This window comes from Poecile atricapillus, chromosome 2, assembly GCF_030490865.1.
Source record: "Poecile atricapillus isolate bPoeAtr1 chromosome 2, bPoeAtr1.hap1, whole genome shotgun sequence".
NCBI lineage: Eukaryota > Metazoa > Chordata > Aves > Passeriformes > Paridae > Poecile > Poecile atricapillus.
Genome location: NC_081250.1, coordinates 23,072,272 through 23,099,335, shown reverse-complemented (window position 1 = coordinate 23,099,335; position 27,064 = coordinate 23,072,272). Strand labels below are relative to the sequence as shown.

Below are 27,064 nucleotides of genomic sequence, written 5' to 3'. Positions count from 1 at the left end.
AGCTATGTTGAAAGAACCCTTTTCTGCAACCAAAAAAAAAAAAAACAAAACCACAAAAAACCCCACAAAAAACCAAACCAAACAAAAAATAACACACAAACAAAAAACACCCACCAAACCCAACAAAAAAAGAACTGGTGAGCTTCTTTCTTCTGCCATATAGCAGATCTCTTCTTGGATTTCACACTACTGACCATACCCTGTCAGAGATCTTGAACAGTTTACATTACTTCTTTTGAAGGATTAATCTAGACTGGCCCAGAGATAAAAACCAAAATGCACAATGAATTCCTACACTGAATTCCAGCTTGTTACTGTGAACTCGAGAAAAGAAAAAAGGAATCCCCCACATCTTGTAGTATATACACTGCTTTCACACAGTATGAATTAGAGGAATACGTAAAGGGACAAGATACTTTTGTACAAAACCTCAATTTATTTCAGAGAAATTAAAAATATGGTATTTAATATATATAAATTTCTATTCCTCTATAAATATAGATGATCTTGTGATAATGAACAGAAATAAATGCATACCAAATTAAAATAATTTTGCATTTCAGGGTATGGTAGCCATAGATAATGTTTATGAACCTAAATACAGGCATTTGTAATATAAAAAAGTTTAAAACAATACAATCGGGAGAGTAGCATTCTGCTGTTTTTCATACAGAGGTCTACATATTCAAATGCATCTGTTGAAAGTTACAATTTTGTCTTTAACTTTCTTAATGTATTAGAAGCACAATCCCACACACCCAGGAGCATACAAGGTAGTAGAAACACTGCACACAAGGTATCTTATCCTTGCAGTATGCAATGTTATTTCTGTACCGAAAAAAGAGGGGGAAAAAGACAGCAGAGGCTTTCAGGTCTCACATCTCACCAGAGTGCTTAAGCATTCTGCTCTTCTGTTTTCCTTTCTATTGTTTTTACTACGGGCAAAAATCATCACACCTTCATTATGTGTAATGATTTAAATCTCAATGAATTAGAATTCAGAGGAATGGTAACAGCTCCTATGCTTCCCATACGAAGAGCCGGTGTATGAATATAACTAGGGGGCAGGGAGGAAACAAACAAAAGCCCCAAACTGAATGCTGCGTTTTATTCCTTAGAAGCCCTTTCCACCGAGCCCGTATTTCCTGATCCTGCTGACCCCAGCCGGCAGCAGCCCGGCGGGGAGGGACCGGGGCAGGCGGCGGTAGGAGCACCCGCGGGGCGCCCCCGGACTGCAAAGTGGGCTTAGAAAAAAACCCAGCAGGAAGGAATTTCCGTGTATCTCTGTCGCCATCCACCTCCCGAGCCTCCGGAGGTGCTACAGGTGCAGGCGGTGTGAACCCCAACTCGTACACCGAACCGGGCCAACTCCTCCTGAGCCACGCGTGGCACGGCCGGACCCTGCAAGCCCGCCGCGGGCACGGCGAGGGGCTCTCCCTCCTCAGAGCGGCCGGCCCCGAGCAGGGCTGCTGTTTGTACCCCCAGAAAGGCCCGGCGGGGGTCAGCGGGGCCGGGGCTCGGTGCAGCGCCGTCCCTGCGCCATGCCCGGGCGGTTCTCCGTCCTCCCCGTACGGGACCGGGCGGAGGTCCGAGCTCCCCGGACGGCGCCGGGGCGGGAGGCGCCGCTCCTCCCCATCCCCACCTCCACGGAACCGCGGGCGGGCCGAGGCCGAGACCAGGACCGGGACCCAGCCCGGGCCAGGAGGAGTCCCCGGCCGCAGCCCCGCTCTGGGCCCTCCTGCTCATGCAGCTGAAATTCCAAGCAAAGCCATTACTAAACCTGTGTGGGGGAGAAGAAGGGGGTTTGTTTTCGATTCTCTTACCGGCAGCTTTTCCCATCCTGCCCTACGAAATAAAAATCCAAAGCCATTTCTTTTTTTAAATTAAAAAAAAAAAAGGGGGAAGGAGGGGAAGCGAGGAAGCAAAATCTGCAAACGGGTTAGAAGTGTCCTAAATAATTAAAAAAAGTGAGTTTTTTTGTAATTTAAATACAAATATACTTACAAAATCTTACAGAGGCTATTTACATCCCTCTCCCCCAACCTGACAGTGCGTTCAGCTCCTACAGGAGACAGCCCGAGCGGCATGGGGAGGGCAGAGCCCAGAGATCCCAGGCACCGGGGTTCCCCTGGCTCGTCCTCCGCTCCCCGCCGCCTGCGGAAGCCTCTCGCAGTCACAAAAGTTTGCCCGAGCTGGATACGGAGCTGCTTCCCGAGGCAGAGCCTCAGTCGTCCCGCATCTCCCTAGCCTGGCAAGCAGGGGTCTCAGACCGTGGTCTCGCCCTGTTTACTGTTGGTGAGCCTGGTGTAAAACTTCCTCCAGGAGTTCAGGGTTTTCCCAGACCAGATCCAGAAGCCCGAGGTGATGCCCACGATTAAGGTCATGAGATACTTGATCATGAAGACAGTGAAGTCGGGGCTCATGGGCGGGTGGTGGCCGCTATGGTTGTTGGGGCAGGGAATGGCATAGCTCTTACAGCTCTGCGTGACCCAGCTCCTCTCCCACTGTTCCCTAAAAGCTTGCTCGTAAAAATAGCAGGCAATGACGATGGTGGCCGGCACCGTGTAGAGGACGCTGAAGATGCCTATCCTCACCATGAGCTTCTCCAGCTTTTCTGTCTTGGTGCCGTCATGCTTCATGATGGTCCGGATCCTGAAGAGGGACACAAAGCCAGCCAGCAGGAAAGAGGTGCCGATGAACAGGTAGACGAACAAGGGGGCCAGCACGAAGCCCCTCAGGGCATCCACGTTGTTGATGCCCACAAAGCAAACGCCGCTGAGGACGTCCCCATCCACTTGTCCCAGGGCAAGGATGGTGATGGTCTTGATGGCCGGCACGGCCCAGGCGGCCAGATGAAAGTACTGGGAGTTGGCCTCAATGGCCTCATGGCCCCACTTCATGCCAGCAGCAAGGAACCAGGTAAGGGAGAGGATGACCCACCAGATGGAGCTGGCCATGCCAAAGAAGTAGAGCATCATGAAGAGGATGGTGCAGCCCTCCCGCTTCGTGCCCTGCGCCACGGTGCGGGAACCGTCCTCGGCAAAGCGCTCGTTGCAGACCACCCTCTCCTCCAGGAGGAAGCCGGCGATGTAGGCCACGGCCACCGCCGTGTAGCAGCCCGAGAGGAAGATGATGGGCCGCTCGGGGTAGCTGAAGCGCTTCATGTCCACCAAGTATGTGAGGACGGTGAAGAGGGTGGAAGCACAGCAGAGCACGGACCAGATGCCGATCCAGGTGCGGGAGAAGCGGAGCTCCTCGGGCCCGAAGTACATGAGCCCGTAGAGGCGGCCGGGCTCGCAGGGCGCCCCGCAGTCCTTCTCGCCCAGGAAGCGGTAGTTCAGGTAGGAGGGCACCTTCAGCGCCCGCGGGCAGGTGAAGCGCCCGCGGGGCTCGCCGGGCCCCGGGCCCCCGGGGCCGCCGCCGCTGCCCCCGCGGTGCGGGTTGCTGGTCCAGCTCTCGGGGCGCAGGGCGGGCGTGGGGGTGCCGCGCTCGGAGGCGTTCTGCCCCACGCAGAGCTCGCCAGCCCCGTGCACTGGGAACTTTTCGCAGCGCAGCGTGTCGGGCCACTGGAAGCCGAACTTGTTCATGAGGGCCTCGCAGCCCTGGCGGGCCCGCTCGCAGAGGGAGCGGCAGGGCGGCAGGGCCTGCTCCAGCACGGTGCACACCGGCGCGTACATGGAGCAGAGGAAGAACTTGAGCTCGGCCGAGCACTGCACCTTCACCAGCGGGTAGAACTGGTGCACCTCCAGCCCCGCGTCCTCCTGGTTGGTGTGGCCCAGCAGGTTGGGCATGATGGTCTGGTTGTAGGCGATGTCAGTGCAGAGAGGGATGGAGATGGGCTGGCAGTAGCCGTGGTCAGGGATGGAGATGCCCCGCTCGCCGTTGTACTGAGACGCCGGCAGCTGCCCCCCGGCCGGCAGCGCCGCCGCCCACAGCAGCACCAGCAGCAGCGGCAGCCGCGGGCACCGGCCGCTGCCAACTTCCCCGCCGCCGCTCACCGCCGGCCCGCGCCGCCCGGCCATGCTCAGTCGGTGCCGCCTGCCCTGCCGGGCTCCCGCCGCCCTGCCGCCGCCGCCGCCGCCGCCGCTGCTCCTCCCGGCCCGAACTTGCGACTCATGAAGGGAGCGGCGGGCAGGGGACGGGGCAGCCCCGGTCGCCACTCACGGGGCCGCGGAGCGCAGCGCGCACCTCTGCCCGCACCGGCGGCAGCGTCCGCCGCGCCTCCAACTACCGCCGCCGCCGCCGCCTCCGCCGCCGCCGCCTGACCATTTGTGCCGGCCCCTCGAGCCCGCGCCCCTCGCCTCGCCGCGCCGCGCTCCCTCCGACCGGTTTCCAGGCGCCCCGCAGTCTGCTTCACCGGAGGGAGGAGCCTTGAAACCGACGCCGAACTTTCCTGCGTAAGGGACCGTCTCCCAACGCCTCACCCGGGGGCGGGCGCAGGCGGGAGCGGGGCTGCCCCGCGCCGCGCACAAAGGCGGCGGGGGCGGCGCTGGGGAAGGGGCCCCGCGGCGGGAGGGGCGGTCGGGGGACGGGGCTGAGCCGTGGCGATCGGCAGCGCGCCCGCCCCGGCTGTGCCGGGGGTGTTTTTGGATTCCCCGGTGATGACGATTGCTGGAGATGTTGAGCGGCGCACCCGGACCGGGCCGGGGCTCGGCACCCTCGGTGCCCCGCGCCGTGCGGGCAGTCGGGCTAATCCCGGGCGGGGGAAGCGATGTTTGGCACATAGCAAAGGGCACGATTGGAGGAGGGATCTGTGGCACTGCCAGGACTTTGCTGCGGGGAGCGGTGCGCAGTCGGGCTATCGCTCTCTGCAGGTCTGAAATGTGGGAGACACACTGCGGTCACTTGAGGTGCGGGCAGGAGCCGCAGCAGCGTGAAGGCACAGACCGCGATGTGGCACATCGCATTCACGGTGGTGTTGAGGTGGCTAAAACTCCCCTCACCCCAGAGACGCTTTAGGTAACTCGCTACCGAGCTATTGCCGGTGTGTTATCTGCGCCTTCCTCCTATCGTGGCCACAGCTGCAGCCCTACATAGGAAAACAATCCCAACAGGACTTTCCCATTTCCCTTCCTCCCTCTGCTTAGTGGGCAGCTATTCCAGTGTGACTCAAGACGAATGCTCTGTGACTTGCAATACCTCCCGTCAGGTTTTTGAAATTCTTGCTATATTCTGGGGAGGGGGTGAATGGGCATACAGTGACCGCCAGCAGTGGCCATTTTTGCATGCCTGAAGCCCCATTGCACAAACAGAATGGAGGTCCTGTTGGCTCTCCTGAAATGCATAGTCCAGAAAAACGATGAAGGCTGAATAGGGGATTTACTGTACTCATTGGAATTGAATAAGAATAATAAAGTGTGCTCCTGGAGAGAAGAACCCTGCCCTGTTCTCCAGGCACTCAGTAATTAAGGCTCTCTGTCGTCTGTGAAAATGTTCTCATATTTGTCCAAAGGTTAATTCTGCCATTCGGAGCTGAACCAGGCATGGAACTTCTCCCGCCAGCTGTCTTCCTTCTCTGCAGCATGCTCCCACCCTTTCCGCCTTACATGTTAATTGAGCTCCAAAAATCCATTAGTAGTAAGATAGCTCCAGCATTTATTTCTAGCTGTCAGAGGTGGCAAGGGTTAATAAAAGACATCCGTATTTCTTGGATAGCTACAGATAAAATTTGGACCATGCTATTTAGGCCACTCTCTTTCTCCCAGCAGTACTGTCCCACATTCAAACTAATTAATAGCAAAATCTATGCTGTGTAACGACTGCAGGAATGGGATCATGTTTAGAAATTGCACATCCTTAAAAATGTCGATTGCTGATGTCCTCGTTTACTGAGGTTCATTGAGTTCTGTCAAGAACTCTCTTCTCAGAGGACCATAGTTCAAAAATTACATGCACAAATACCTTTCTCCATCTTCTGCTGAACAGTTTGATTCCTTAAATATTGTATTTATAGTTTGAAGCTACAGATTTTTCTCTTCAGATCTACATCAGTAATTAAAATTACTGACTTCTTTCTAGTAAAAATGTATTTATATTGAGCCCTAAATAGCAGTATTGTTTCTCTGTTCATCCTAAAAACACTGAACACTTGCTTTAGATTGGAATAGGTATTATCCATGCTCTTTCTCACAGACAATGAGTGTGAATTTCTGACTAGTCTTGGGAAGTCTCCTCGGCTTTCTGCCTGTCCTCTTTAGACCTGGGGACACATCACACAATCCAGGAGAGGTAATTAAGATGCCTGAGTGCATCATCATTTGGTTGAAATTTTTGGATTTACAAGCTTTTTTTTGCTTTTTTTTTTTGTTGTTGTTGTTCTGAAGCAGTAACTATTTAAATGCAGTAATTAGCTAAAAGTTAAATGCAGCTCGAGAAAAACTACTTCAAGTGCACATGTATCAGTAAGACCATCTCAGAAAGAAATAGTGGAAATGGGATAGAGGTAGTTTTGTGGGAGAAGAACAAGGGTTGAGAGCTGTTAAGTTCAGAAAAGTTTCTTGTTCATTTTAACTGTTTAATGATTTTTCACATTACAGAAGAAAATCCTGTGTGGAAAGAATCTTCCCAGAAGCACTTGTCCTACATTTCAAACACCCCAAACCACAAAACTCATCATTAGAGCATAATCCTTTGTGGCCCAGATCACCAGATCAGTGTAAACCGTGCCTGAGCAAGAAATGTAAGATGTGTTTTGATGCCCATCCACTATTACAGCAATGAACACCCCCTGCCATCAAATCATCAGCATACCCAGGTCTTATATTTGATGTTCCAGGGCTGTACTTCATCCAGTGCACAGCTGCATTCCTTGTAGTTCTACTGCTGAAAACGACCACTCAGCATGAGCATGAGCTCCTGGAGGCCATCTTCATAGACCAAATAAACCACTGTGCTGTTTGTGAGGGAGTCTTTCTCAGAAAACAGACATTCTTCCTCTCCTTTCAGACCTGATCCTTAAGGGAAACTACAAACTTGTCCCACAGAAGTGCACATGGGAACTAGGTTTCCTAACTCTACCCAAAACTGTGGGCTTAGTAGAGATGCTGGTCTGATAGTACATTATAATCTCCTTCTACTACAACATTCAACACTGCCCCCTCCCACTTACCCCTCTCCAAATCAACAGACTGTAAAGTAATTGTCTGTCCTTTTCGGTTAGCTAATAAATGCTATTTTTCCCTTCCTTAACATCAGCAATATCCTCTCTAGTCTAAAGCTACCATCTCCTTCTTTTCAGATCTGGCTTAATTAATAAATATCTTAGGAAATGGTAAGCAATTGCTCTTAACTGAAAGGTGATTCTAACCCATAGAAAAGTGTGGCCAAAAGTCTGTCTGTCTTTTCCATGCATATGTCTTGGTCTAACAAAATATACGACTTCACGCAAGTCCAGTACTGCACATCATATCCACAGGAAATTATTCCTGTGTGTCTCCCTTGTTATTTTAATGATTCCTTAGGTGTCCATCCTAGGTGAGAGCTGGAGAGAGGAGACTGGACTGGCTGCCACCTTTGCTTGGGTCAATATGACAGTAATCATGTTCTTATGAAGACACACTGTATTTCTTAAAGCACAGGCACTCTTCCCCTTGCCACGGAAAGACAATCTTCCATTCTAAAAGAAACAAAAATTTGGGCATTAAATAATAATAAAAAGGAATTTCAGCTTTTGCTTCAAAACAATATGCAGATGTTACTAGCTTTAGTAGCCATTAGGGGAACTTAGGACTCTGGTGGGTAGGCAGAGTATGAGATTTGTCCTCTTACATTGTATATGCACCAATACTATCCTTCGGGTGCTGGTTTGTGCATGCTTTACTTGTTATGGGAGATGGGGGATTGTCTGGAAAAAAAAAAAAAGTAGTTATGTAAATCTTTAATTTTGGAAAGAAACAAAGCAAAAAGTCATCACAGGATTTTCTTGATTTCCTCTGTGTGACTGGCAGAAATAGGATAGAGTGAATGCTTCCATTCCACAGTACTTAAGGAAAACTTATTTCCCTATAGGAAATTATTCAGCTTTATCTCACAGACCCTATATTACATACAGAGAATCCCAATATAAGCACAAATGTTTGTGTAGGGAGGCTAGTGAGCACCCAGATGAATAAAATGTAAACCGAGATGATAACATAGATTATGTTTGTCCATAAAATTAAAGCAAAAGTTATGCTTAAATAATTAGGTTTTTGGTTTATTCAAGGTTTCATTATTTAGATGTCAAATAAAGGGTTAAAAGTAATGTCTTTGTAATTCAGTGGGATAAGTTAAAAGTTGATTTTTGTCTCATGAAGAGCATGAATCTTGGCTGATAAGAACAGTTAATATTTTTTGTACGCAGAGCAATTAGTTCTGTATGGAAAGAAAGGATTTTTGAGATTTGGGTAGAGAGAAGGATTAAAACGTAATCTGTGATGGGCAACAATGTGTATAATAAATTAATGAAGTTTCTTGGGAGTTTCCAAATGAGACAGTACAGATTCACATCTCAGGTGTGTCTCATTTCAGCTCTGAGTACTGGCAGTACACATCGCATCAAGTCCTCACAATGCACAGACAGGAACACTTGCTGAAAAATCAGTACAAAGATTGTAAAAGCAGTGAAATGAAGGAGAATCAGTACAAAGATTCTAAATGCAGTGAAATAAAGGAGAGATGATTACAGTGTCACACATCCCAAATTATAAGATGAAATAAGGTACACCCTTATATTGCCATATTAAAACTACCATATATTTTAGATGATAAAATCCTTAATCCAGATAGTACACACTCCTTAAAGTAAGGTGTTTGACCCTGGAAGTTGACATTGAGGTCTACAAACCAAAATTCCGGAAAGTACCTGGACAAGTCTCCAAGCAGCTTTTACAGTTGCATGGTAAGATACTTTTCAGTTTGCAAGATGCCAATGACATAGCCATCTGCCTCAGGGCCATGGGCATAGTGTCTCACAGACCTAGTCTTGCCAGAAGAACAAAATTCTTAAAATTTAAAAGCCTGCCTTCAACATCTCTTGGAACATCTAGAAGACTCTTGGAAGTATGCCTGTGCTGACAGAAATAACAAACACATGCAGTGATCGGCAAAGAAAATCAGTAGGAGCTGAACACAAACCTTAGCGATGGTGCAGTCAGCAGCAAGAATGTTTTCTGCAGCAAAGGGCCTCAAGGCTGTACAGCCAAGTGCTCAGAAAGTCACCTCAGTGCAGAGGCAGTTGTTATTAACAAGCATTTGACAAGACACCAAGTAATTCTCTCACCACAGGATGGCCCAGGTCAGCTTACCCTCAATTTCATTCCACTTGCCTTTCTATATGCCTTTTATTAATTGGCTATATTAGTTTGCAACTGTCAGTTCGGGTTAAAAATTGTACTTTTATTTGTATTTGGGGGTTGTGGGAACAAGAGAAATAGAATTTATTCCTGTTGAGTGATACCTATTGTAACGTGAATGTTCTACCAGGTGGCATGGGCTAGGAATAAAGAGCAATTTTTGGTCAGCATTGGTGTAAGTCAGGCCCCCATTGCAAGGATTTTATACGTTTTAAAGAGGCATGAGGAGAAGCAGTATGCACAGTCAAAGCAAACTACAAAGAGTCTCTTCCTCCCAATACCAACAACATTTTTTCTTTAATGCTGTTTATTCAAGATAGATGGAGTATGTGGAGAGTTGATTTGGTTTTCTTTTCTGTTCAGAAGAAATGTAGATGATCCCTTGCAAATTAAAGCCGTATGTTGCCTGCCTTCCTTGACATGTTCTGCACCGGGGTGAGCGGCGCAGGGGTTGCAGCCTGGCTGCTGCTGCCAGAAGTTTTCCGGAGAACAAGAAAAAGTCACAACTCTTAAAAGGGCAATTGCAGATCACAGCTCATTTTGTTCAGAGAATGAGTACATTTTTACTTTCTTTTTAGTTCCCTTTCTTGAGCAAGTTCTTCTACAGTTATGTACAGTGCCTGAAAACACAGACTGTCTCTTGTTCTTCAAACACAGAGAGGCTGATTTAAGGGCCCAAGACGGCAATCCTTACTCCCAGGAGTAGACCTGCTGATTTCATAGATACAAGGGAACGGAGTAGAGCTTCATAAGTCTGTGATGCAAGGAGAAATTATATGATGAGCTCTTACTTCTGGCTTCACCCTGCTTTTGCAGTGTTTCAAGTACATTCTTTTTAAAGAAATGACTCCCCATTTCCACTGATGTAAATGAGATTCAGATCATATTTGCTGCATTACTCTTTCAAGATACACAAATTGAAAAGATGTGTGTGTATAAGGTTGGGAGATAGAGGAAAGCTGTTTTTCTATGTCTTTTAGGTGTGTGTATATTTTCCATGAATGCTATTTAGAGAGTGAGCAGGATGAGGAGTAATTCTCAGCCTGCATCTGCCTTTTTTCAGTGGAATGCAGCTTGGTACATGTTAAAGGACAATCCTGAGTTGCTCTTCAGAATAAATTTTTGAGCTTTCGTTTTCCTTTGTAAAGATAGCTTTAAATATTTAACCAGTGAAAACAGAGGCAGAATGCCCAGCAAGACTGAAAGGAATGTACCACAAGGATCTGCTTGTAAGCACTTCCCAAAATACATTCTTTATCATACAGGAGAGGTCAGCTGTACTTTGGAAGAAATAGTTTTTGGAAATTTTAGGCTGTTTGTGTGAAAGGAATTATCTTGTGGATAGACAGGAGTAATGTTCTAGACTCTCCTCCAATTCTGCAGCTGACTTTTCTAGTTAGCATTTCCCCTACTCTTTGACCCTGGCTGCACAGCAACTGTTCAACACTGCAGCACTCTGATATCCCACATGGGTTCCTTTTAAACCATCCTTAGTCTGATCCCACAGTCTTCAAGGAGGAGAAAAAGGAGCACTTCATAAAAATCTCAAAGTTCACAGTAGGGAATGCTACCTTCAGGACAATGGAATTTAATTTCCTATTGTCATAGGCTGTCAATCTGTATTGCTTAAATATGCAACCACAATGTTTTGACCAACTGCAAATATATTCAAGTCTCTCCTTCCCTAGTATCTCTATCAGAACATTAACCTATCCCATAACAGTAGGTGTATCTGGACTCCTTGCTTCTGGATCTTGTGACATCTCTGTTTTTATGAGTGACTAATAAGATTGCATTATTTTTATCGGATTTGGACTTATCTATGGAAATCCACACATTTGCCATCTCCAGGGATAATTACTGTAATTCTGTATACTTTCATATGGTATTGTTGGCATTAAGAAAAGTATCTGCGTGTTCCCAGCACTAAAGTCCAGGAGGATAAACCATATCACCTCAGTGTCCCAGGTCTTCTGTTCCCCTCAGCTGTCTACATGCTGAATACAGAGCCTATAAAAATTTGCTTCCCTATCTCAAAGTGTTATACTTATCCCAGTCAGGTCAGGGATTGCTGGTCTCAGCAGCCACAGCCCACTACAGCAGCATCCCACTGCAGTAACACCTCAGCCTCGAGCTTGCTCAGAGGGAATGAGCCCATATCCAGGAGATACAGCTACTGCAACATCTGGCTGACTGAATCTGTAACATCCAGAAGATTCTAGCATGCTTATGTACTTCTGTATTTTCAGATGAAAACACCCCATTTTCCCACTTCAACTCTCAGTGGTAGTCACACCATTGCAAACAAGGTTCAGTCATGCCCGTCCTTACATATTCTGCCTGGAAGGTGAGAGAGACTTCATGATTATTCTTCATTTTTCATTGCTCTTTAATCCATGAAGATGGATATGCATAAAATATGAACACTGAATAGAAAGCATTAAGAAAGGATAGGGAAAAGACGGGTGTCTTGGTTTGAAAAGACAGGTGTCTGCTAAGGAAGGCAGGAGCTTCTTTTGAAATGGAAAATGTAAACCCTGTCCCTCTGAATTATTATAATTTTGAAATTAAGGGCCTCTTAGGCAAAGATATGGGAGTAGGAATAACAGTTATTTACTAGTATGTATAAATTAAAAAAAAAAACTACAACTTAATAGGAAAATTGAAATAAAATGCAGTAGTATAAAAAAACACTGAGAGTCAGAAAGAACCTGACACCCTGTTGGTCAGGGTGTTGGTAGCAGTCTGATTAAATGGTGGCTGCAGTCCTCCTGGAGTGACAGACGTGGTTCTGTTGAAGCAGTGATCCTGTAGAAGGGTGTAGTTTTCCTCTGAAAGTCCAGTGGGAATGTAGAACAGTCTGGTCTTCCTGTGGGAATCCAGTGGAGAAAGGCTGCCTGTGGTGTTCCAAGTCTCAGATTATATCCAGGTAGGAATATTTGGCTCCTCCACCTGGGTGGAGCATCTCACCATGGGATGATGTCATTTTATCAGTCATGCAGTGAGCCTCAATGGCCCATTAACAGAAGAGATCCCTCTGGAGGGAGGATGGGTCATGGAAGAGATAAAGAACACTGCCCCACCTGGTTTTAACCGATGGTAATAGAATACATAGAATACTTTTGGTTACATCTTGCATTGCAACTTCAGATATCAGGGTATCTAGCTTCTGGCTCTTATGTATTGATACTAGTTAATGTTGAAATCATTCTTAAAACTCAGGAAGTACTTTGCTGATAGTGATTATTTTGGACATTGTTAGTTCTTCTACCATATATTATAGACAGATATAATCTAGCTATTAGGATAACTATTAGTATTTCTGCAAGGCCATTGCAGTTTCTATTTCTATTTCTATTTCTATTTCTATTTCTATTTCTATTTCTATTTCTATTTCTATTTCTATTTCTATTTCTATTTCTATTTCTATTTCTATTTCTATTTCTATTTCTATTTCTATTTCTATTTCTATTTCTATTTCTATTTCTATTTCTATTTCTATTTCTATTTATTTCTATTTCTATTTCTATTTATTTCTATACTTTTTTACAGCTGTAAAAATTGAAAAAAACCCCAACTTCTTCTTTGAATACACTATGACTACTTAAAAATGCAGACTGATTTAAATATTTACTTAAAAGTCTTCACTGTGCCTACACTTGCATTCTTCCAAGTACATATGTGATGGCAATTCAGAATTTAAAGTCTAGATCCTCCATTTAGCAGAGAAGGGCTAGGAGTAGCTCATCCTAAATTTTGTTCACACTGCTGCCATAGCAAGCATAAGCATCCACCAAACTGGTTTGGGTGGCACATTTCCTTCCTTCTCACAAGTAATGTATTTGTGACTTCATAGTGGTAGCTGGCCTGCCATAGGAATTAGGCTGCCATGAAACCACAGCCTTGAACTCACATCTCTGGGATATGTCAGTTAGCATTGCTTGAACATTTCAAAAAATGTAATAGAACAACCTTCCCACATATTGTGTTCAATAGCAGCAGGCTTAAAGATGCTTCAAATCATAGCAAGCCTAATTGTGAGCCAATGTAGCACTCTGAGTACCAAGGACAGGCACTAATTGGTTTTTGCCATGTCCGCTATGCCATTTCTATTACTTTTTTTTTTTTTTTAATTCACAATGCATAGCACTAGGGATATGGGACTTAAAGGCTTGTCTTATTTGGGGAAAAAGAATGCCAATATTAAACTAATCCCTTGTGTAGACACTCTTATTTCAGTTTAAAAGTGCCTTTCATGGCATTAGCAAGTTGATTCCTTGCTGACATAAGCTTAATCAATATGAGGCACTCAGCCTGATATAAATTTATCTCCATGATGGGGTTGCACCAATTTATCTATGTGCCTTTGAAAAACCATTTAGTTAAATCAGTTGTTTCTTCACATTGGCAAGATCTCACTCATTGAAGATTTGCAGTACAACAGTGTGGCCAGCTGAAAAATGAATCACTTCAGTAAAATGTAAAGAGCTATTTGCCTTTGTACAGCACTACCCATTAAAGCTCTGAAAGCTGCAAATATCAATAAACTTAGAACAGCTTTGCATCTATGTCCTTAATCCCCATTTTCTAAATGCAGGAACTTAAATGTAGAGAAATGAAATGTGTTTCCAAGGTCAAAGAAAGAGTATATGGTAAAGCGGTGTCAGAATGAGACCAATGATTTTGAATATCCCTGGTCCCAGCATCTTTCAGCACCTTATATATAAGAAGTACCTGTGCTTTCTGGTAATCAGCCCTTTAGAATCAGATTGCCAGTGTTGGATGATGTATCCAAGAATAACTAGTCTATAATCTCCCATTTGAGTTTTGTAAATAAAAGTCTGACTTCCTCTTGAATGAAGATCTGCCCTTGTAATTTTATCCTCACCTTACTAAATACTTATTTCTAGTGGTATCCTCCTTTAGCTATAGACATTCTAATCTCAAATTCTGAGGCAAAAAGGATATTCTACCACTTATTATGGCTGCATCAAATACATATTTTCAAAGGATAAACATTTCAAATCTTAGGATGCAAACAGAGCTTTTTTAGGATAGGAACAGGACCACAATGACAGTATTGATATGGTACTGTCACCCATTTCTGGAAAAGTGGTTGTGGTCCAAACAATCACTCTGTTTGCTCTGTGCTAAAACAAGGGTATTAGTTTGAAGCCCTGTAAGTGATGGGTCTGGTCACAAACAAAACCACACATAAGCTCTGTTAGAAAAAATATGACAATGTCAGGTCAGATGAAATTATTTGATCTCCTCAGATCAGGCTCAGGTTCAAATGGAGCAAGTAACTCTATGGTATGACTGATGGAAAGGTAACTGCATGTAAAATAGACCACAGCTAGTGTTTTCACCATGGAGTGCTTGCTTACTCTGATGGTGAGCCATGCTACTAAAAGTTACTGAAACTTGAAACACAGTGAAAATGATTTTTAAAATCTGAAAAAATCATTTCCATCCTTTGTTGTATATCTCAGATTTATACCCTGAATTCTATAATCTGGAATTCAGTTATACCAATGACTTGCCAAAAGTGTGGATACTTACAACATGTTAAGCTACAAAGATCATAGTTTTGCAGTACAAATACTCTCTACAATTACTGCAATTAAAAATAGAAGCTTGAGGCAGAAGCACTTTAAAAATATTTGCAGACCTATCAGAAGTCCTTTTGCACTCCTATTCCCAGGGTACCTGGGCACCTCAGCACCTCAAAATATCTAATGTGCTTGTTCTAAAAGATAAAAGTACTGCTTTGTCTTTGTTTTGGAGAAGAAAATCTAAGGCAGAGATTAAAATGACCTGTTCAAAGTCAGGTAAGCAATCTGTGATAGGAAAGGGAATTTAACCTAAAACTGGCACACACGTTTATGGAAGCTAACTATGAGCAAAAGCAGGGAGCACAGTGCCTGTGCAAAAGCAGGCCACATAACTTACTCAGTCTCACCTGAGAAAGTGGCCTGGGAAATCATAAGGAGGAATTAAAACAATCCTCAGAGATAGAAGACAGTCTTGCAGGTGCTGTTTGTCTGTTCCTTGTTTTCTTGCAAGAGAAGGTGGAGGGGTGGTGTACCCCACTGACCAATGATGGTGATGTGTTAGTTTACTAACCAATAAAAGTTTTACCTTTCTGTACTTTCGCATATCGGTCTATAAAAGAAGATCTGAAGTAATAAACTTTGCTCTCCTGTTCAACACACAAGAGAGTCTGTATCATTCTTCTCTCCATTACTGATAGAGCGACACACATTCTTTTTTCCTGAGGCCTATTTTTCCTGGAAAGCTTTGGGGGGATGTGAATCACAGTTGTTTTAAGCCCCCTGAGGGAGATGGTCCCACACCTTACCCACTCCTGTTGTTTCTCCCACAGAGGCACCTGCAGGGCAGGGAGAGAAGCAGAGCAATGTGCTGGTCCAGCTGAAAGCTAACCAGTAAAGCCCACTGTAGTTCCAGTTGCAGCAATTCCATTTTCCAGCCCTTGGCATGGCTGCAGAGGTGCTAGTGCCAGCAGAGGGAAAAGGGAAGGAAGGTGTTAGCTGAAACACAGGAGAGGAGGAAATGGTTTCTGTCAGCAACAGCCCAGCTTTAATGGGCATGAAGCAGTCATGAAACTGCATCTTGGACTGCACCTTTCCAAAGAAAATTTAATCATTAGTTATTCTGACTTGGAATTAAAAAATCTAGTCATAGCTAGACTAGCTGCTGAGATGGCAAATACAGGGAGAAATCCCTGTAGTTTTGCTCCTGCCAGTACTGCAAAGGGAAACTGAGGGACCTGGGAGTAGGAAAGACCTTGAGTCACCTTGAATATTCTTTCCCTGAATAGAGGGGCAGCAGGACTTGAGGCCATCATTTAACACCTCCCCCCCCCCCCGCTATGAATGGCAGGATGGTTGACAACAGATTTGTTTAACATCACAGTATTAGTCCATGACCAAGCTATCATGTTAAACCTTCTCACAGCAGCATGCAAGCTTCTTAATATCTATTCTCTTACCTGAAAAGCAATCAAGATGAGAGATTAATGTTCTGACTAAGCATGTTTATATTTATGTATTTACTTAACTTGCTTTGTTGCCAGTTTCTTCTCCCTGTCTCCCTTTTATGCTCTAACTAATGTCTCTCTCAGCATGCCATTGTCAATAGTAATTTAAATTACACATCAGACCATGTGAGCAGCTCAAGTATTATCAGTTAATATGAAGGGAAACTCCAAGGACAGTGGTGCACAGCAGCCTTATAATCTCTACCAGTGAGGGTTGCAGAGCACCATTTTTGAAGGGGCTGTACCGCTCTGCTGCTGCGAGGAGACAGCTGCCTGCCACTGAAAAACTCTGGACTGAGCATATGGACTTAATTTAATTAAAGAACCTGTGCTACATCTACTGTGAGTGGATCTCCCAGTGCCACTACTCACACTGTAGAGCAGCTCTTCATGGGAGAAGAAGCAGCCCTTGGTAAACATGAAATGGTGCAAGAGGAGATACAAATTCTGCCCTTTTTATGTTGTGATTAGGAGGCAGAGAGTCCTAACTGCTTTTCAACAAGCCTAATCAATGAAGTTGAGAACATGCCACTGTCAATGGGAATTTGTCATATTGTACAGCAAATCCTCAATGAATACATAAATTAAAAGAGGCCTCAATAAAAGAAATTTGACCAGAGGCAGATGGTTAACAATGATGATCACTCAGTGATCATCATTTTCATAATTTTCAATGATGAAAACTCAGGTGTAGGCTGAGAATTTGAATCCTCAGGATTCAAATGTAGCTACGTTGCAAAATATTTCAAGTAACTATTGGACAAGAACTTATAGATAAGGAATTGTTCAATTAAAAACAAGGTTGAAAAACCCCAGCATTTTAACTTTGCTGATTAGTATTGAATGTTTATTTATCTCAAGCCAGTCAGAGAAGATTTGGCTGGGATTTGAAGTGGAAGTTTCATAGATACACAGCCTTTAGCATGTGTCCAGATATTTTAACTCCTCTTCCTTGGCTTGTATATAGACAATGGCCCTTTGGCTGTTTCTAACTGCACATGAAAATGAGATTTCCTTCAGCATATGCTTTGCTTTTAAAAGGATTATCTCCCACTTTTTTCCCATTATTCTAGACCTTAACAGTGCAAGAGACTCAGATGATCTTTCAGAAACAAGAAGACAAACCATGGGGAGGGTTATTTACTGCAGCGCTTGTGATAACTATTTTTTGACTGAAGTAATGGACGTGACACCTAAAATCAGCAAGAATATCTTGCAGAAGTACCTACCAGCCTAATCCACAAATTTTCTCTGCATGTATATAGTCATTATTTCACTACTTCAGTTTTTTCTGTAAAAATCCTTTTTCTCTCTTTTTTTAAAGCAGTAAAGAACCAAGGAACTCACAATCTCATACTTATGCTAACAACTTTTAGCCCAAGGAACATAATCTGCTTTTATAGTTTATCAAGATAAATTCCAGACATAATTTGTTTTCCCAGACCCAACTCTTGGCCTGTATTTCTCACAAGTGGATAGTCAGACAATAAAAAGAAATAAAAATGTCACCCTACCAAATTAATATCTGACATTGCTCATAGCTGACATTGTTCAGAGACCCCTTTTGCATCCACAGGAGACAGCCATGGCTTTCTCACTGCTGCTCCCTGACCAATTCTATGCAGCCCATGTAGCATCTGCCTCTGAGCTCATTTATGCTTAGCTTTCTTATGTTGCTGTAGACTAATGATAAAGAAATTGGGTGTGTGGACATTCCAGTTTTGTAACCAGAATCTATCCTATCTTATAACAAGAGTCATTATAATACAGACATTTAGTGTCCACAATTACAGCTTATTTCCATGCCATGCTGGAGGAGAAGAGAGATCTGAAGTTGAAGGTCAGAGCCTTTAAAGAATGAAGAAATGTCTCCTGCAGGTGCTTGGTTTATAATTGCCCAGGACAGAACTGCTTTTACAATGATTGTTGTCATAGTAAAGTTCCCAAGAAAAACATGGGGTTTTGTTTTTGTTTTTTTGGTTGATTGGTTATATTTTTTTTGTCCTGGCATCTGTTTACTGTCAGTGGACGCCCACAGCTATAGCCAGGAGTATGCCTTCACTTCTGGCCTCTGATGTGAACAGCTTTTGCTCTGGCCCTGGGGAGCTGCTGGGCAGACAAAGCAGTAGGGAGCAGGCAGCACCCCAGGTGATAAAATGTCCAGTTTCCATTCTGATGTATGGGAAATTTTAAAAGCTTTGATGTCTGAAGGCATATGCACTCCAGCAGAGAAAACTTCACATCTCATCTCTCCCTAGCCAAGAGTAGGTCTTTTCTATTATATCACAAGCAGCCTGACAACACAACACATAAAAATTGGAGCTATCGCTTATCAGATCATGAACCAGCTTTCTGAATGTTGTTATTAAGGCAATTCTTAAGCAAGATAAAAATTGGTAGTTTAATAAGTCTCTTTAGAAGTATGCTAAGTATACCCAAAATAAGGCTCAATGCAATTAATTTGACTAAACAATTCATAAGAAAATATATGAATGTGAAAAGTATAATGGAGGAATTACCACATGAATTCTCTAATTGCCTAGATTCTAAAACATAAGGGTTTATATCAGGGACCTGGCAGACACCAGAATCCATAATTTCCACTATCATATGTTTTTGCAGTAGAAAGTAGAATTAAGTAAACACATTCTTTGCTAGTTAATTAAAGGAATGTACAGTCTTCTAGATAATAGTCTTGACAGTGAACCAGAAATCACAGCCCTGTTCACACACTCAGCTAAAAAGTGCAACCATTTCCTCCAGGGAATATACTGTGGAACTTGATCCCCTTGGTACTGAGCAGAGTCTGTTCTATTACAGAGCTGCCCCACATTCATCCAGTAGTGGAGGTAGAATATGTCCTCTCATTTATGCTTCACCTCACAGTTCTGCTGTGCTCATGCACGGGGAACAGCTGGAGTTTGAACTGCCTGGTCAGAAGATGCCCAGTTCTGAGCAGGGACAGCGGTACCGTGAAACTGAGCGTGCCGGAGCTTTGCCACAGTTTGGCTCAGAAAGCCTGGTTGTTTCACTGGATTTGGGCAGTTAAGGAGAGCAAGTAAAAGAAGTCAAGGAGAATTAATAAAAATACGGTGATATCTGAAAAGCTCTTGCAGTGAGCATCTGCCTGAAGCTGTATGCCTGGGACTGCAGACAGTTCATTTTTTTGTGTGTATGACTACAACACAAGTAAGAGATGCAGCCTGTAGAATGCACAAGGTTTTAGAGTTTCATACTCCTGTTTCCTTCGCACTTTCTAAAATTCAAGCAAATAATGAGCAGATATCACAGATCAGCAGCAGCACAGTAAGCTGCAACCTGTTATTCTCTGGTAGCTGATCTGGGCATGCAGTTTCTTCATCCAATTTCAATTAAGTTTAGGAACCCTGGGGAGAAGAGACAGCAGACTGTGCTGTGAGCATTTTAACTCTGTACATCCAGTGCCATGCTGGCTTGCTTTTTGGAACACCAACAGAAGGAGAGAAGCACCAGCTATGGAGGTCCCCATGGCAGGAGAGGCAACATATGCAGCAAGCTCCTATCCAAACAGTTGCTACTAAACCATGGAGATCCACAGAGCAGACTTGATGTTGGCTTTCAAGCTTCATACAACTGCCTGCTGCAACCACGAATTTTAAATCTGGCTTCATAATATTGCATGTTCATGCATATGGGTTGTTTTTTGGAAGTTGTGTCCTCTCCCATGAAGATAGATACTTGGGCTTTAGGAACCACTTTGAAGAAATCAGACTTTAAAAAGTAGCACAAATTTGGCTATATTAGCTGTGCATACAGCTGTCATAAGCCTTGGTCCAATAATCCTGATCGTGTTTTGTAAAGTACAAAATATATTTGCATCACTGGCTTGAAAGGTCCTGGTCCTGGTCCTTTTCTTTATTGGTTCTACTTATTTGCAAACAAAGAAAAGTAAGGAGAGCAGCAAAGTGGTCAGAAGTGGGATAGCTGCAGGAACAGAAAGGGTCATGGTCAAGCTGTTGAAAGCTGTCAGTGCAAGTACCAGCAAAGAGGCCAAAACAGATACATAAAGGAACACAAGGAGGTTGTAGGTAAGCAGCTAAAGGAATACCTCAACCAGCTTCAGGGAAAGGAATCTCATTCAGCTAACTAGAGAGACCTTAGTCACTGGTAGAAGAAAATAATCCTGAACATATTTACCAACAGTTTAATGCCAGTTTCACAGGAAGCAGATGGCCAGAAACAGTGTGACTTCACGGCAAACACAAAGTTTATTGATCAAATTATCACTCTTGGCAGCTGATGGGAGGGGAGTAATAAAAATGGGTTAAAACTTTTGGAGAAAACGACTGGCTTGTGTGGATGCAATATAGAAAGTGTGGATATATGGAGTTTCAGGTAACTGTAATTATAAAAGGCACGTGTTGAGACTCCTGTAGTGCACTTAGAAATGTCAAGCAGTTGAGTAAGTCCAAATTTGATTTAGGACTAGAGGACTTGGAATCACACTCATTTTCAATCATGAAGATGAATGTTGCTGTGAGATGCCTTGGAGGGCACAATTTTGAAAGATTTGTAGCAAAGCTTTTCAGTAAATATGAATATGTGATTACTCGCAAATAGGCCTGATTTAATGAAAGCATTTTTTGCCATGTTGGAAAATTGGTTTTGTAGACCAAGAAGATGAGATGGCTGCATCTTGGAGAAGAAAGAGTACCTACTGTGCTGACATGTGACATAAGAGAAGTTACAGAGAAGTCTACTCCTATATGTAGTTATATCCACTTCAACATCAGTTAGTTTGGCATCAGTGGTTCAGTAACAATAAATTAAAACTGTCATGTACCTTAGTCAAAAATGCTGCACAGTAGGTGATGAGATTATGGATCAGTAAGGATAATACATCTACTATTCATATGGGGTTTTTTTCAAATCTATTATTACTTCATGGACTAAGAACAGTTCCAGTAAATGAGATAAAATTGTGAAAAAGACTGGAGACAACTCTATCAAATATTGCAGTTAGAAATGGAAAACATTTTAAAATATAAAAGACTGGGCCAGGAAATCATGGCAAGGGATTGACTTTAATTAAAAAGATTATAATGATGATGATGATACACCAGGACATAGGAATGCATAAGAAAAAAAAAAAAAAAGCATTCAAGGGCTAAAAGCTAATATCAAGTTCATGACTATATATTGAATTAAATTAATCTTTGTTTAATAGTGGAACAATATAGTGTTCCCCAGATCAGGAAATACACTTTAGAAAACCAGAGAAGAGGACCATTTATCCATTTTGGATTGTAATTAAAATGCCTACATTTTCTACAGCCCTAAAATTTATCCATCTGGCTACAGAAATAGTCATAAACCATCATCACCATAAAAAACTTGTAAAAATGCTTCACAAATTCAGAAGTTTTTTTAACAAATGAGTAAATGCAGATTCACTTACCTATATATTTAGCACATGTGCACATACAACACACACATCTGCACAGGAAGAAGAGAGAACAGATAAATCAAATACACAGAAACTGCAGAAATATGATGTGCTTGCCAAGACTCAGACACAAGTCTTCACAGAAGTCTGCTTGTAAGCCAATTCATATTTGAATAATTGAAAGGATATCTAATGGAAATTAAATATATAGAATAAAATAAATGTGTGTATTCAGCTTTATAACAAAAATATTAATAATACAAAGGTACAATATTGAGATTGTCTAGGAAAACATCTTGTCCTAGAAAATGTAAGAGCTTTGTGTTCAAAGGATTTAGAAAATAAACTCCCTTTCTGTGGAGCCCTGCCCGTTGGGATTTGGCATAAGAAAGAAAAGAGAATTTCTAAGAAATATCAGGTTTTCTTTGCTGGCGTATTTTTTACTTTGTTCTGAATGGAAACAACTTGAGCTCAAAAGGTAAATTTCATTGACTGTAGATTTTACTAAGTGTGAGTTTAGCAGAGAAAGCAAAAGAAATCGAAGGATGTACTAAATATGACTGCATTTTACAGCCCCTTTCTTCTTCTTTTGATAAGCACTTAACAGAAGTCTATTCAGTGAAAGCTGCCAATTCTTATTTTTACCATATGTACAGATCGAGGATGTCAGAGGAAATGTGTATGGCAAATTAGGGTGAACTCTGTGGCCTGAATGTTAAATGAGAGGGCAAATTATGCAGGATTTGTCTACCATTTCAGTGCTCTCATTTGTGATGTCTTTGGGCAGGGCACCTTTATAAGACTATCCTGAAGATATTATCATAATGGAATGTTTTGCATAATGGAAAACATAGTCACCTCAGATCTTCTTTTGCATGACAAACCCTTGATTAGAAAAATAATAGGATGGAAATGGAATTTGTGTTTATACAGGCAGGCATCAGAGCCAAGGAGAATGGAAGCTGACCTCAATACGCTGGAGAACTGACACAGGCAGATGCAAAACCTCTCTCTTTACAGTAAATTTAGCCTGGAAATAGACGGAGAAACAAGCAGGAGTCATATAAAAGTCTTCTTAAAGTGAAAAGTTCCTTATTTATGAGAAAAGTATCTGTGATATGCAAAGGACATAAATTTTTAAATGATTCATAGCTCTTGTTATACTGTAAGGTCCATATTACACTCCTGTGAAAACAAGAATGTTTTGATATTTGACAAAATGATAAATGTTTTAAATTTTCTATTACACATCTGATTTAGCTTTGACAATTTACAGTCTTTAGGTCCATTGATGTACAGTTAGAAAACGTAATGAATATCCTGCCGTAAATCAGCATAGCCAACCATGTGCATAATTAGGTGCTGGATTATTATTTTCAGAATTGAATACAGCCATGCTCCTGTACTCATCTGAATTAATGCACACATCTGCATATGTGTTTATAGGATTGCTGCTGATGTGCACATGCCATTAGACACGTAAACCTGCTGGTTTTATTTAGTTAGTCAGTATTAATTACAAAGTTTATTTTGCAAACAGAAACATAGAAAAAAATCTCAAAAGAGTACAATAATTTGGAAGACTCTGCCTTCAGAGAAACTGTAAAATCAAAAGGTAGATTTTACTAACTCTTTCCTTCTTACTATCTAAGAACATAATGTAGTCTTACATGACTGCGTTTAACATATGTTCAACTTAGAAGACAACATTACTTCATTACTGTCAGTGATCCTGGGAGCACAAAACAATATTGTTCTCTGCCAAGATCATACTGCACACAAGTTGAAGTGGATTTTGGGTGATAAGAATTCCAACACAGCTGGTTTACAGAAGACCCCAGTTAAAGTGCTTTAAACGCCTAGTCTGAAATATAGTACCTGTGAAGATAGTCTTGTGATAGTGGGAGTTCAATCTGCTGGGAGAATGTAAGTGCTAATTACAAACGTGCTCATGATTATTTCTATGGCTGCCCTGAATTAAAGAACATTGCCCAGTCCTGCCATTTGATATAGCCTGAGAAGAGAATCAGTATATTGCTCTGAGGCACCTCATCTCCGTGTGATAAGGATAAAATCTTAGCCTGTCTTTGGTTTTCTGATAGCCATTTCCTCTCTGTCTTCCTCACAGTGATTTGTTGAGATGATCTTAATCTGATCCAAAGGCTCTGAACACCCGGAACTGCCATTAAAAGCAGCAAGGATGGGTGTACCCAGCATCTCTCAGGATCAAGCTTATCATTTTCAGCTGTAAATATCTGTAGGACTGGAGTTACATGTGTCAGCTTTAAGATAATGTCATGATTTCATTGTGGTCAAATATCTTGAAAAAGGGAAGCATGGCTGATCTCTGCACAGTATCTGTTCATGTTTATTATCTTAACAGTAGACTCACAGCTGATTGCAGTTTGGTCCTTATCAGTTCTTCCTTCTAGCAACATACTAAATAATTTCAGCTTGCTCAGGAGCAGATCAATCTTAAGACACAGCTTTACAGAGAACTGACAGATAATACTAACCTTTATTTCTCAGCAAAAGTAATTTTTGATGTAAAAAATGATGCACAAGTAGCCACAACATTCAATATACATATATGAACAATGGCTAATGAAATACAGGAATTCAGCTTTTCCGTGTCTGAAGAAGCAGATTTAATACCTGGGTTTAGTACTGCAGATTTCTTCACCTGGATTAGAGTGAGCTATAAATGGGCTGGTTGATTAGAAGACTAAAAAGACAACCTGATTTAATGAGCATACATAACATGCCTACCAGAATCCTTCACCTGAATAACGCAATAGTTACTTTCTTTGAGGAATACTTTGCAATATATTAGAGAATGAATCTCCCCTCTTTTTCCACAGCAAGAGGATGCCTGCCAGACAACCCCCTGCTAGCAGTCTGAACCCAGAAGTACATGTTCCTAAACGTTGCTTAATTGACCTTCTCTAAAGTGCTAGCCGTAAGTCTTGCACTGAAGCTGCATACTTCAGGTCTGTATTTGTTACCCTGCTCTGCTTTCCATTAATCGATTACTGACTCAAAGCTGTACTTAATCCATTATAACAATAGTTACATTTGTAAAAAAAACATTCTTAAGTAACAATCCGAGTTGTAGTAGAATCTGTTCAGCCCATGATCTGAGACAGCTAAAGCATGCCCCTGGGATTATTCCCATAAGACAAATCAAAGCCAGACTCCATAATGACACCACTTGCAAATGCAGCAGTCATTTTTTCTACTCTCCCCACTTCCAGTAAGCTCATCCTGAATGCCTTTTAGACAGCCTTAATTTTGGTGTCTCCTCTATCTAACCCAGTGAGAAACACACAAACAAATCCCGTAAGGAAGGGCAGGAAGTTATGAGAACTGTTACATGGTTATTGTTACTAGGGAAACCACTTCCTTAGTATTCATGTGTTCAGCAGATCTGTCTGGCTCTGTCTTGGAGTCCCGGGCAATATCATGAAATAAATGGCAACCAGGAAAATAAACCCAAACCAGCACAAAATACACTGTAAGTGTCTGTGACAATCAAAATCTTGTTTTGATAAATGATGTCTAAGCAGAAACAACTCCCATAACATGCTTCTATAACAAGGGGGTGTGTGTTTGGAAGAGTATGTTTTATTCTATTCCTCTTTTCCTGAACATTTATAAAATATCTGTAAAAGCAATCAGTAGTGATAGTCTAGAGTTAAAATGCTAAGCCCAAGCAGCTACATTTTTTGGCTGCTGACTTTAGCTCCAATTTAATGAGCAGTATCTATATCCAAGCAAAGGATGAGTAAAGCTAGTACTTTTCTTTGGAAACCAGACTGTAGTGTTGGGACTCATCTCTAAGAACAGATCATCCATGCTCCTACTTTACGGGACAAATTTTTTGTTTGTTGGATTTTTAAAGATGCAGCTTGTTTCTGAGTTCAGTCACAAAAGCATGTGATTTACACAACCATCAGTAGAAACATCTCGAGCCTCTTAATATTCCCTGTATCCCTTTTAGCATAGTTTAAACAAGCAGCAACTTTCCCAGATTCAGTCAGATATTGGGACTGAAAAGGCTCTCAGGAAATCAGCTGTGCTGCACAGGTTGTCATGTATTTTTTTATACAGTTTATATACAGACGCTCACCTCCAGCTCCTTAATTTCCACAGTGATTGGAATTCAACACATTCCATCCTCAGTAGGAATTCCACAGCTGATTAATTGATTTTGCCTCCCATCCATCTTCCTGAAAATCTCAGCTGAGTGATAAATCCTGAAGAGAATACACGCACCTTCCCTAGAGCACTTCCAGCCTCAGGCTGTCAGTTCCAGTGCTGGTTACATTGCAAAACCAGCTCAGTGTTCCTGCCGTCCCCGATGGACTCCAGGCACATAACCAGTTTGCTCATTCACCAGAGGTTTAGTTATTGTTCCTGAGGATCTCCATAACCCCAAGGCCAGTCAGAAACAACCATCTCAGAAGGTTTGTTCTTGCTTTAGAGTGGAAAGATACTTGCAGTGGGGAGATACAGCGTGCAGCGTGAGTGAGTATTGCTGATAGAGAAGGACTTCTCTAAACAGACATTTCAGAAGACAGCATACATGCACAAATGTGACCAGAGTTACAGGTGAGACTGCAGGAAGGATAGTGATACCTGGTTTTCTGAAGAAATGGAGGTGAGGAAAGCAGAAGAGAATGAAGTGAAAATACTTTACTGTGGGGTAACCTTCTGATAATAAAGTACAAATGATTAACAACTATTTGGGCCTTGCTGAAGCAGGCTCTCAAACAGAGTTATGCAAAACAACCTATAAACTGATATAAAAGCTAACATAGTAGATGGATAGAAAAGGAGATATTTTTGACTCTACAGAAATCACTATTATTAAAGATATAAAAGTGTTTAAAGGCTTGGTTCTTTTTTTTTTAAATTTTATTTTATTTATATATCTTGGGGTTAACTACAGCAAAAATACTCCTGCTATAAATGGATAGAGAAAAACAGAGAACCATGGTAGGATTTAGAAATACCCCTGCCATGAAGACCTGCAACACAAGACAATGGGAATAACAAGGTACAGAATTAAAGTTCAAATACACATGTGGCAGCTCATTTTCCTCTCAGCATGTTTGTGTCTTTGCATGATCTCCAGCCTGATCCCTAGTCTACACTATGATATGGGCTTGTGCTATCCACAGGGTGACCATATAAAATGGTTAATTAGAGACCACTAAGAAGAGACTTTGGGAACTAGAAATATCC

The 27,064-nt window shown here is 42.5% G+C and overlaps 1 protein-coding gene and 1 long non-coding RNA gene across 2 annotated transcripts; both read right to left on the bottom strand.

Annotated features, from left to right (window-relative positions):
• Positions 1 to 422: 422 nt before the first annotated feature.
• FZD1 (frizzled class receptor 1) lies at positions 423 to 4,171 on the bottom strand. The gene has a single exon (XM_058833147.1). It carries the CDS (start codon positions 4,020 to 4,022, stop codon positions 2,265 to 2,267), a length of 1,758 nt encoding a protein of 585 aa, XP_058689130.1. The 5' UTR covers positions 4,023 to 4,171; the 3' UTR covers positions 423 to 2,264.
• A 2,352-nt stretch (positions 4,172 to 6,523) lies between these two features.
• On the bottom strand, positions 6,524 to 26,090 carry LOC131576425 (uncharacterized). Its single transcript, XR_009276973.1, has 5 exons — positions 25,947 to 26,090; positions 22,785 to 22,847; positions 21,830 to 21,867; positions 20,569 to 20,667; positions 6,524 to 7,615 (listed from the first exon to the last, which is right to left on the bottom strand). It is a non-coding gene; the product is annotated as an uncharacterized LOC131576425 (long non-coding RNA).
• Between the last annotated feature and the right edge of the window lie 974 nt (positions 26,091 to 27,064).

Bases quoted from the DNA above. Each gene is read 5' to 3' on its own strand.
- FZD1 (XM_058833147.1), bottom strand. From the start codon at position 4,022: ATGGCCGGGCGGCGCGGGCCGGCGGTGAGCGGCGGCGGGGAAGTTGGC.